The 12,086-nt window shown below is 42.1% G+C and overlaps 1 protein-coding gene across 5 annotated transcripts in view; it reads right to left on the bottom strand.

The window, feature by feature from the left end:
- TLN2 (talin 2) overlaps positions 1 to 12,086 on the bottom strand; it is a 142,050-nt gene that overhangs the window by 23,459 nt on the left and 106,505 nt on the right. For all 5 annotated transcript variants that reach the window (XM_030955643.1, XM_030955642.1, XM_030955646.1 and 2 more), the window contains 11 exons: positions 11,647 to 11,779; positions 10,109 to 10,210; positions 9,182 to 9,352; positions 8,434 to 8,580; positions 7,500 to 7,601; positions 6,046 to 6,165; positions 4,396 to 4,542; positions 3,487 to 3,653; positions 2,587 to 2,770; positions 1,834 to 1,959; positions 1,424 to 1,540 (listed from right to left, as the gene is read on the bottom strand). In XM_030955643.1, coding sequence (XP_030811503.1) covers positions 1,424 to 1,540; positions 1,834 to 1,959; positions 2,587 to 2,770; positions 3,487 to 3,653; positions 4,396 to 4,542; positions 6,046 to 6,165; positions 7,500 to 7,601; positions 8,434 to 8,580; positions 9,182 to 9,352; positions 10,109 to 10,210; positions 11,647 to 11,779 — 1,516 coding nt within the window. The remainder of the gene's footprint in view (positions 1 to 1,423; positions 1,541 to 1,833; positions 1,960 to 2,586; positions 2,771 to 3,486; positions 3,654 to 4,395; positions 4,543 to 6,045; positions 6,166 to 7,499; positions 7,602 to 8,433; positions 8,581 to 9,181; positions 9,353 to 10,108; positions 10,211 to 11,646; positions 11,780 to 12,086) is intronic.

Below are 12,086 nucleotides of genomic sequence, written 5' to 3'. Positions count from 1 at the left end.
GAAAATAGTTCAAAGTACCTGACAAGTTCTGGAATACAGGAACTGTGGGAAGGTGTAGGTAACAAGAGTTGCACAACCTTAATTTGATCACATATTTTCTCTTCCCAAGCTTTAGTCTGTATTTGCTTGCCTTTCTTTTAATGTACAGCCTGTATTTGCTTGCCATTCTTTTACTGTGCAGGGGCAATTTGGAGTGCACAATTAATCAGGGGGTTTCTTGACCACACACAGTGCAACCTAAGCAGGCCAGTGGTTTCAGAATGCAAGTGTCTGGACAAAAATGAACCTGGCCTATCCTGTGCTCCTGGTAAATCAGTTTTTCACTTCCTCTCTCCAGAAACAGAAGCAACGTTAAGAAATGAATTCTAGTTATACATGCAAAGACATCCCTCAGTGTTGCTCAGAGTCAGCCCCTGGAATTCCAGATCAAGCCTGACACATTTTCTTGAGTACCTGTGTGCCACCCTCTGTTCTCCCCATGAATGAGATGACAATACCACAAGCAGAGGTTCATCCCTCAGCAATGCTGACAAAAGCAAGAGGAACACTTCAAACAGGTACCAACCAAACTGAGAAAGATGTGATAACCCAATGACAGCTCTGAACAGGTTTTAGCTCAGAGTTCTAGGATGGGATGTAACAGCCAGGCCTTCATGAGGATACACAACAGTAACTTGTGAGATAATGTACAGAACATGCCTGATCAGGTACCAGATCAGGAGGTTTTATGACTGCCATATGAATTCCCAGTGACTATAAACAGATATTTAAAAAGAAAATATTTTAAAATAAATTTCCTCATTACAACAGCTTTGCTCACACAATGAAAACTGGATGTTTGATGGAGAGCATTTGATAAAATGGTGCCACAGTGCAGTTATGGTGTAAGAATTGCTAATCCACAGCCTATATAACAAAACATTTCCTGCTGAAGACGGTCTATAGGGGTTTTTTAACAAAAATGGACTGTAAGTAGAGGAAGAAAAAAGTCAGGCTTCTTCACAATCATGCAGGTATTAATTTATGTCATTCATGATTATGCTAGTAAAGAAAAACCCCTAAATATACTTTTATGTCTTAAGAGGTAGGAAAACAATTCTCATGGTAGAACACCGAATTTGAGAGAGAATTGCACACTATCATTAATTCCTGCTTACACAGGATATCCATAGCAGGCCATGTATCACAGGTACAATCATTCCACAATAAGGGAAAAATAGAAACAAGTTTCAACTGCAGACACAATATGAGAGTGATGTTGAGGAGACACTACCAAAGCCAGGATGAAAAAAAAGTGAAAAGCATCAGACAGAAAACAGTATCTGTACTGAAAGCTGAAGGTCTAATGAAAAAGGAAGCAATTGCTCCCAGCTGTGTGTAAGGACACATTTGCAAAAGCCACTACAACAATTCAGTTCTGTACCGTGAGCTCCTGTTTGATGTACTCAATTGTGGCCTCAAGGGCTCTTGTCCCTCGAGTAGCTTCATCTTCTACTGCTTTAACAGTCTTCAAGAGGGATGTGACATTTGTTACCATCACCTGAAGAAGAGAAGCAAAGCAAAAAAAAAAAAGTGAATCTTTCCTCCTGTTTTCAGGGTATGGAGCAAGGCAAGCTGGGGAGCATTGTCAGTTCTAATAGGACCAAAGAGACTTCATGAATTCTACTTGTTACAGGACGAAATACCAACTCTTGTGTTGGCCATGATACCATGAAAATTAAACAAATAAAGGAGTTTTCAGGCAATTAGAAATTGCTGAAGTCAAAATTCCACATGTTTATCAAATGTGATTGCAGAGACACTTGCAAATAAAATTTAAGACTAAGGTTTTACCTTGGCAGCACCTTTCAGCTGGTACATGGATGGATCATCTGCTGGTTTGCTGGCAGCCCCTTTGGTAGCACTAATGAGATCAGAAAGGGCCTTTGCAACATCCTTGATAGCATTGATCAGAACAACCTGTGGAATGAGAAACAGCCATAAGGCTCAGGCAATAAAGTGTGAGGGTGTGATTTTCAGAGCACACCTAAAAAAAAAAAAATCGGTGTCTTTTTCAAACATCTGCAATATGCTTGCCTGCCTCCATTTTACTGAGATCCAAACAAGAAACTGAAGAAATATTAGGGATTATCCACATGAAAAAGTGTGGAGTTAATTGAAAAACAGGACACATATAGCTGGAGAACAGCAAGAGTTTGTCAGTCTACACAAATAATACACAGCACAGTCCAGACATAAGCTGGATAAAGCAGCTTTAAAGCCCTGCAAGCTCTTCAGAACAAAATTGGGATGAGCCAGAGTTCCAATCACAAGTTAGTAAAAATGAGCCACATACTTTGCCAGAAGCATCCCAGCTGGAACTCAGCAGTGAAATAAAAGCAGAAGGATTCCACAAAGGCCTGACTAGTTCCAATCAATGCTTGAGCCTTTTGACTGTATTCTAAACAAGTGATATCTGCGTAAACCCAGAAAACTCCCAGAGGAGATGGACCATATTGTGTTTCTTAAAAGCATTAAATCACACAAAGTTCTACCAGATGAAAACTGTTCTCTGTAAGAGTATCAGAAAATCTTAAAACATCTCACCTGTGTTTCAGGATCATCAGATCCCAAGCTAGCTGCTCCCAATTTTACTACCTCAGCAAGTTGAGTGATGGTGTTAGCTGATGACTGAGCTGCTTGGGCCAGTTTGTCCTGACTTGAGGCAGCACCAGAAACCAACAATTTTGTGTCTTCAACTAAAGCTTTTGCTGTTTTCAGGATATTTTCCCTGTAGCAAAGGAAGAGGAAGGAGGGAAGGAGTGGAAAATGAGAAGAGGGGGAAAATGTGTTTTCCAGAGTTATGGTGACTAACATGAAAGAGCTGATCTAAATCATCATACCAATGTCCCTTCATAACAACACAGGTCAAGGGTGTAAGTTAAAAAAAAAACAAACCCAAAAGCAACTATTAAAACAGCAGCAGAGCATTTGGGGCAAATGCAGGGCATTGTAATAAAATGAGCTCATCTTGAAAAGGAGGAGATTGGGCAGTAGCGTGGGAGATCATTGTATTTGAATACTAAAACAAAATCTGGCCATGCTGTGAGAGAAGTACCAGCTGATGAACATCCATAATAATCAGCATATTATGAGAAAAACTAAAGTAATCACAGGTGAGGAAGGTAGAAGGAAGAATGGGAGCATGAACAGAGAGTGTGTCCTGGTCAGGGTTCCCCACACCCTCCCACCCGTATCTGTATTTTGACATGTCAGGACAACAAATCCAAAGCAACACTTAGGTAAAAGAGGAAATAATTTTGAGTATGCAGTTCACAAACAAGTCACATTCCAGGTTTCCTATTCCTCCTCTCACTCCCCTGCCTCATTCAATTTCATTCACAGGAATCCAAAAAGGTAAAAATTTATCTCCATGTCCCAGTCTCTTCTGCCAGTTCCACTGTTCCCCTGGGCATGCACTCTTCCATCTTTTTCAGCAACACTGACCTATGATCTGCAAATGATTCATTGTTCTCAGCATTAAGGGTTCCAGCAGTAGCAAACATGATAGTGGTGTCCAGATCTGCAATTATCCCAGACACAGCACTGGCTGCAGTAATACAGGCTTGTGTGCCTTTGTTCCCTGCCTGGAGGGCAGACAAAACCAAGGAGACCTAGAAACAGCAAAAAGCAACAAGGTGGTCATTGAAAGAAAGTTGGTTCTGTGAATCATTACTACTCCCTTATCAGCCTTAACTTGAATTACTAGGTATTGTCTACCCCTGTCTAAATTTGGAATTGTCACTACTCCTGGGATACATCATGAAACTGGTACAGCTGAGAGCACATTCACACAGGCTGAACCAATGGTGTTTGGTGAGATCTGAAAACTGCTGGCACCAACTCTCAATGTTCATGTCCAATAAAAGGAGAGAGATGCCATCAAAAGGGTTCAACAAAACTACCCAGGCCATTTATTTGAAGGGGATGTTTCCAAGGAACAAGAAGCCCCAGAGTTTGAAGATGCAGTTCTAGGCAGTTACTTCTGTCCTAAAAGGAGAGAACATTGCTGCATGAAACCACGTGTCACTGACCAACCTCACAGTAACTGTGGCCAGGGAGTGCCTCATAAGGCACAAGAGCCATCTCACATCTTAGGATATTGGTCCAAAACAATCTCCCTCTGACAGGAGGTTGAAGTTTTATTGCAAGGCCTGAGGAAGGACTAATCATGGGCTAATCCAGCACATGAACACTGAATGCTTGAAAGAGAAGCAAGACCTTTGGGTAATTCAGACACTATTGTACTACAGTGCAAAGTTAAAAGAAACACTTTCCTGAATCCAGTTTGACTGGTTTACTCCCAGTGGAAGCTGGGTAGACAAACGCTGTGGGGTAACAAGGAAAGGAGCCTACCTTTTCTGTGACAGCACGAGCACATTCTATCAACTCCCTTTTGGTGTAGCTGTCTGTAGGGCAAATCTGGAGAGCTCCAGCTTTTTGCACAAGAAATATACACCCATGGCCAAGCTCCTGCACCCGAGTCCTGATCTGGAACCCGATCTAGATGGCAAAGAAGGCACAGGGAAAAAGGAAGAAAGCAAATAAATAAATGTCATGCTGGTACACTGTGTCGACAGAAATGGAAACACCATCTCTCTGGTGAATATCAATATTCTGCCCACCACTATATCCTCTCCAAAGATCAGAAAAAAAGCACAGATGTAATTCCATCTACACATGAAGCACAACCCTATAAAGGCTACAGGGCAGGAATGACTCAGAAAGAGAAGGGTAAGGTAGGTAATTGAGTCAAAGGGACATAATTCAAGCAACTTCACATTTAAACAATGCTACTGCATCGTCCAGAACTGCCCTGCCAGCATGAGCTGTACTCAAGGTATGTTCAACAGGTAAAAGCACATTATACTGTTCACTGCTGAAACTGGGTCAAAAAGTAAGTATGTGATTCTCTTTGCTTGGTTTTGAACCTTGCACAGTCTTCACGCTCCAGAATCTATCACATCCATGTGGATCACTGAAATGGGGAAAATTCTGCTATTACTTCTTCTGATTTATTAATAATCCCACATCTTAATATGTGCAGTCCCTGTTTTGAAACATGATAGCTGTAGTCCCTGCATGTATGCCCTCATTCCAGTGTGATTTGGGATTAATACATGAGCAGGAATCACAGCCATTAGTATCACAAATGGAATTATTTTAACCTCAGGCACAAAGTAACATGCAGAAATCGTAATTCAATTTAACAATATTGAGCCAAGTGCAAGGCATTGCTTTTCATGTAGCTGATGAGCACAAAACACTTAAGTCTATCAGCAGGATGTGTAAGCACAAAGTCAAAAACGCTTTAAAAGACTTTTATGTAGATAATCTGATACATCTGGAGAAGGTGAGATATCCTCTACCCCATCTTGACAAAGTTTGTCTATGCTCCAGTAAGAAGAGGGGGGTGGAAGGGCTGTGCAGTTGTGCTCAGAGAAGATGCAGCAACTCCCACAACAGGTTAATGCAACTGAGGCAAACAGCCCATCCTCCTCACTTAGCACAAGGCAAGTAAGATACTTCTCCCACATCACATTCCAACTCTGAGCTATGGATGATGTCCTTCAGCAAAAGGCATTTGTGCTCCGACTGCTTGCATGAATCTCAGTTTTAGGACAGCAAGGTGTACTTAAAATCACTTACAGGCGAGATAAAAAAAGCATATAAATATTTGTAACTTGTCAAAACATGCAAGATTGAAGGAAAGCCACATAGTAACAAGTTAAGAGTTTTAAGAGTTTTCATTGTATTTGCAAGTTGCGTGTAAGTGAAAGCTCCAAGTAATTTAGGAGGTTCTGTTGTGGTCTATGGAATTATCCACTTTTATCCCGAGGTGTTTCTTTCTAAAGCCAGACAGAGGTTTTGACAACGGATTTCTGTTTTTTGACTGGGCAATTCTTATAACAAGGCTTGTCACCTTTACTGTGCTCTTCACAGTAAAAGAACACCCTTGTTAACACCACCATGTACAGAGAATGAAGAGGTCTAAAAGCTGCAGACCTCCTCTGGTTCTGCCGTAGCTGCAGCCATTCGGCCCTGCAGAGCCAAATGCCCATAGTCATTGGTCATTTGCGATGCCAGTCCTCCCAGCTCCTCCGGGTTAGTAACCGACTTAGTCATCTGCAAAAAGAACACAGGCAAGAGAAACAGAAAATTGACAGGCATGAGAATAACTTGTTAATACACCCCAGATTAGAAGCACACTCATCTGTTTGGCCACGCTGATAAAATGGGGTAATCTTCTTGCCATGGAAGGGACGTGTCCTCCAGCAAGAATTCCAGAGGAAACTCAAGCAAACATGCTTTATTAGAGTCATGGCAACTGGGCAGGTGCTGCAGATACCGAGGAATCCAAGAGCAGCAGTTAGAGCCAATACTTCACTCTGACACAGAGGGGCCATTGGCCAGGTACAGCTATTCAGACTGGGAAGGAAAGTGGGGTTTGTGTGTCACAGCCATCTCATTTTGTCAAAGGTGAGCTAATCCCCATCAGCCTCAGCTGAGATGTGGAAGCATGGAAATGGAAAAAATCTGAGGACCAACGCAAAACACATCTCAGATGAGGGAACAGGATGGAGAAGAAATAGGCAGGATGACACAGAATGTCTCAGTAGAATGTCAGTACAAATAACTGAATCTCTCTTTAGAAAATTCCTATCTTTTAACAGAGATAGTTCTTCTGTCTCAAATTAATGTAAGTAAAAGCAATGGAGGTCCATTCCTGGGACAAAACTAGTTTTAGACCAGTTTCTACTGTCATAGATAGCAGAATCATGGACCTGTCTTGACTGCAAGAGCAATCAACTTCATGAACAATCCTGTCTGTAGCACTCATGAACAGTCACCTCAACTCTCTCAACAACAAATTAGCAACCACTGTACTGTTCCAAGGGAAGACACATTATGCATTACTGTGAAACAAGTCAAGAAAAACCTCAGTTCAACAGGTGTCACTTTTTTCTTTTTTTAAACCCAGGTGAGTCATAGAAATGAAAGAAAAGGACAGTGTGGGATGTTGATCTGCATTCATTCATGAAGCATTATAGAGCTCTGAAAACACTGACGTTATTTCACTGGCTATATGAAACAGTAAGTGTGAAAAAGTATCCTAAAGTCATTGATAAACAAAAGGTGGCATTTCAGCCCAGTTAAATGGGCTGATGAAAAAGCATGCAGTTTTCTTTTTATTTCTCCTCAAAAATGAGCCAAATAAAGAACTTTTATGCAGAAGAGCCACAATATAATCCAGGGCTCCTCCTGTAGAGGACCCCTCCATGATTATACCACTAAGATGCAAGAGTCAAATGAACAAGATCATCACTCCTTTTGCTCCATTACCCCCAAAGAGGTGAGGTTATTGAAAATTTGATGATCAAGAGTGTCTCAATACTGCGCGGATAATTCCATGTTCCTTACACACACAGAGTTTGGACCCTGTCAAGGTAATTTCTTACCATTTCCTGTGCTGTAACAGCAATGGCTTTAGAATATTTCACCACAGTGGTCTGATAATCAACAAAAGTTCCTTTGGGATCTGGAGGTGTACCTTCATCCAGCTGCAAGACAGAGGGAAAACCACAGCATTAAAAATTCACAATAAACAGCATACTTTACAGGCAACAGTAAAATTGTATTATATATTCAATTCTGTGATCTCAAGTGAAAATAGTGCACCAGGATGTACAAAGAAGCTCAGCAAATACTTGAGCCCAGGTTATGAGTATGGGAGATGCAGAGAATGTACAGAGCAAAGTACAGTTTTTGAGCATGAGGTTTGCTTCTCATGCAAGATCAAATAATTTGCTCTTCTCAGCTAATACAGAGAAAGGTGCAACAGTTACAAACCAAAATGTTCGTGACAGAAGATAATGTAAGATTTCTTTATATGCTAAAGTCTTTAATCTTTAAGTCAGGATGGGAAAAGCCAAATATTTGGATTGAACTTCTATACAGTTTGCAACTATACATCTTCAGTAGATTGCATTACAAAGCACAGCAGAGCATTTCAGACTTTGACATCTTCTCCGAAAGTAACTTGCTTCAAGGTTGGCCTGCTGTTCATTTAAGAGACTAACATGAAAGATAAGGGGAAAAAAAAGGAAGCAAAAGTAAGAGGTCACTTGACCTAAGATGATAGTTAAATGCCAGAATATTACAGAACAAAGTATTTTGTAGGAATTCTACTGACAGGAACCACGTAGGTTGTAAACGTGAGCACCATGGCCCACATCAGTTTGATTTTACAATATGCAAAATCAAATAATCTTCAGGTTTCCTGTGACAACATTTCACAACTGAACACTAAATCAGCACCAGTTTGTCCAAAGCTCTGCAATGGAGATCAGCTTTCAAACACAAAGTGAGAAAGGGGTTTATTTCTATGCTCACCTTGGTCATTGCCTCTGCAATCGAGTCTACCATACCTCCAACCATGCCAACTTCACTTGCAGCTTCATTTAAAGTGACCATGATGTCATCCACAGCCTCCTTCATCAGCTGTGCAGCCTCAGTGATGGCATCGTGAGTGTGAGATGCCTGGAGGACACAGAATGAGAGAACCGAGATACTCAGAGATGTTCTCTCTGCAAAACAATGTGTGAATCAGAAGCATAAGAAATTAAAACAGTAAAGGCACTGAAATTAACACTTCTGGGCAAAGATGGCAAGTAAAAACACTGCAGCAAAGCAGACAGAACAGAACTTGGTAACTTCTACAAGGCACTGTGCACATGACACTTTCAGCCTCAGGTGCCACAGCCTTTTTAAATGTCCTCTAAAGACAGCAGCTCTCTGTAAGTCACCAATGGCACCTGAGTTGTGTAATGCTGCTCTCTCCTGCCAAGGGTCCCCAAACCATTGGGCCATGCACCAGACAAGCCCTGCTTTTTAACCCTTTGCTTTCTCTATGAGAGTCTAGATTGCTGCTGTCATACCCTGACTTTGTGTCCCCTGAGACAATGCTGTGAGAAGACTGGAATCCTGTCCTGGAGAAATGTTTCCACTCAGGAGACACCAGAAGAGCTGTCACTGGCACTTGGACTGCAAACATATCCCTTGACTGTACAGCAGGTACGTGCTGGGTTTTCTGCCATTCTTGCCTTCCTCTCTCACCCTTAATGCCACACAACCACCTTACCTTGGGGTTTCCTCCCCCTTCTTTGGCAGCATACAGTATCTGTAAGGCAGATTCTGCTAGAGTCTTGCTCTGGTCCAACACAGTCATCTGTTGCTGATGATTCAGTGTCTTGGATGCCACACCAACTGCAGCTGAAACAAGGGGTTCGAAGTAACTTGCCAGCTGTGTTACCTAAGAAAGCCAAAACCCCAGAAATCCATTAACCACACCTCTCAGGTGAAACACAGAAAACACATTCCCTGCTTACCACTGGGATGTGGGTTAGCTCAAGGAGCACAATGCTTCTGCAGTGTACAGCATTGGGTTTGGATCATGTGCCCAGGGATTGGGTCTGCCCTCACTGCCCAACTCCTTTGCAAAGCCACAGGTCTCCTCCTCCACAAGCACATGGTCCCTTGAGGTTACATCAAACTGTTCAAGACTGTCACAGGAACCACATGCTATTCAAGAGCATCCCTCAAAAGCATCTCCTCTGGGCAAGGGAGGAACCTCTCAATCTTTGTTGCCTCTGCAGTTTTTACTCTCAAGAGTATACAGGATGAGAACTTGCTACGTGAGAAACTTCTATATCTTGCAATAACCATGGTAAATATGCTTTTGGTGTGTGCATTCTAACATTTGTTTTTTTGGACAGACATCCTACAAGCATGAGCTTGACTCCACTTACACTCCATATAGCAGAGGAGAGAGAGACATTTACACAAAGCCCCTATCCAAAAACCTCAATAAGAATTTCTCCCCTCTGGCCCAAAATGTAAAAAGCTTTATTTGGTCTTGGCTCTGAGTATTTTAAAATTTCATTTTTTTTCTCATTACAAATGTGTTCTTCTGCATTCCCATAGGAAGGGAAACTGCCATCAGATTGGGGTGTCCCCTAACATTCAGCTGTCCAAGATCTCAAATGCCTCTGTCATGGCAGCACAGTACCTTGTGCCCCAGCTGAGCTGCCTCTCCCCGAGCTGCAGTGGCTATGGGATCAATGAGGTGGCCAATTTCCTGTACAACTGATGTCAGCTGCTCCTGTAGAGCCTAAAAGAGAGAGAAATTGTCAGTTGCTGTCACAGCTATTCTCTCATCCAGTTGTACACTTGACAATCACCCTTGGACCAGCCAACATCCTCAAAGCTGTTCAAGTGACCCCCTCTGGCAGAATGCAGAAATCCACACTGGTAGTTTTCCTCACATACTGGCTCCTTTCTTCTCCCTTATCCTCTTTCAACAACAGCAACCCTGAGATGGGCCTGCTCCTCTTAGGTTTATATGACAGATCTGGGGAGAGAGTGCTGACACCAGCAAACTCAGGGCTAGGTGTTCTTTCTCACTGCAATGTGATTAGGGCCCCCCTGACACCTCCCAAGCTATTTTTGATCTGACAAAGAATTAATATCACTGCTCTAATCAGAAAACTATCAGGAGCTCTGATTTAAGTGTGAAAAAACATTTTTCAAAGCAAAAAATACAATGCAAGAACAAAAAACTCTGCTGCAGATTTTGAAGCAAGTGGGACAAGTCCACTGGCGAAGGAAAAATGTCACATCTCTGAAGGACAGAGATGAGGAGTGACCTCCTGAATACGATCTGCAGGACAGAAGTAAACACATTAAAAGCACATTAGTGGCCTGGCCAAGACATAAATACTGGCTTTTAATTCAGAGGCACTTGATGTCTTGGCAGCTGTCAGGATTAAGGTCACCCTCATGATAGGGAACAGAAAAAAAAATTATTTTTGCCCTTTGTTACATTCCTTTATTGCTTTATAGCTGCCATTTTTGGTAACATTTACTTCAGTTCAACATGGTGAACACAATAACTGCATTTCAATTAAAATGAATGATAACATATTTCCTGCAATGACTTCTTTTGCACAGCTTCATTTGGTCTGACACGTTTCTAGTATGCAGTGTTACAGCCCAAAGGAACCACTGCAATAAACATGTCAGTTCAAGAAGCAACAGTGTGCAAATACATGAATACCAAGATGAGAATCTCAGTGTGAGTTGACACACTGAAGAGGGCAGAGAAGGAAGCTTTCTTTAAGAGAACATATCAATATCAACTTCAAATTTCACTTATCAAAGGACAAACTGGGCATTAAGAATAAAGAACATTGATATTTATGTCATTGGACTTCTAGTAACAGACCAGCTTCAGAAACAAATTTATTAAAAATCTTCAGAAACTAATCCTGGCTTCCCCATGGCAAGGCACCACAAAAACTCTGTCAGTCTGTCATATCAGCACAGGGACTCAGTAACATGTGGGTGGCAGTAAAAAATAACTACTTTCCCCTACTACTCCCTGGTGATTTTGGGATTGTTGAAGAAGTGATACACTTTTGTCTGTGTATGGCTCTGCCTAGAAAGACCCCAGTAAGGACATTTCTCCCTTCCCTGGCAGTGGACTGTGCTGTGGTTGAGCAGCAGGGTGTCCAGCACTGCTGTGTTTGTGCCTGCTCTCTGCCTCACCTCCACAGAGATGTCATCCCTGGTGGCCAGGCTCTGGCTCACAGCAGCGAGCGAGGCCTGCTCAATGTCCCTGATGCACCTGTTGATGCCATCGATGGAGAAATCACACTCGCGCTGCCCGGGGGCCTTGTCCCTGCAAGACAAACACTCAGCTGAGCACAATGGCAAGGAGCAGGGTCTTTCCTGAATGCACACAGGACCTCTTAAAAAAAAAGAAACAAAAAAAAAAAAACCAAAAAAACCCATTTCCCATATGTTGCTACACGATCTACATGGAGGTAATATTGGCTAGTGTTCACTTTCCACAGCATTCATTATTACTTTTACCTTAGAGTGAATTAGGGGTGGAACCAGAGAAGGAAAACAGAACACAAACACAGAACAGCCCTGTGCTGCAGGGTGCTGCAGTCATCAATTATGATTAAACACCCAGTGTAACT

This window comes from Camarhynchus parvulus, chromosome 10, assembly GCF_901933205.1.
Source record: "Camarhynchus parvulus chromosome 10, STF_HiC, whole genome shotgun sequence".
In the NCBI taxonomy this organism is placed as follows: domain Eukaryota; kingdom Metazoa; phylum Chordata; class Aves; order Passeriformes; family Thraupidae; genus Camarhynchus; species Camarhynchus parvulus.
Note: the sequence above shows the minus strand (reverse complement) of the source record. Positions and strands in the feature narration are given on the sequence as shown.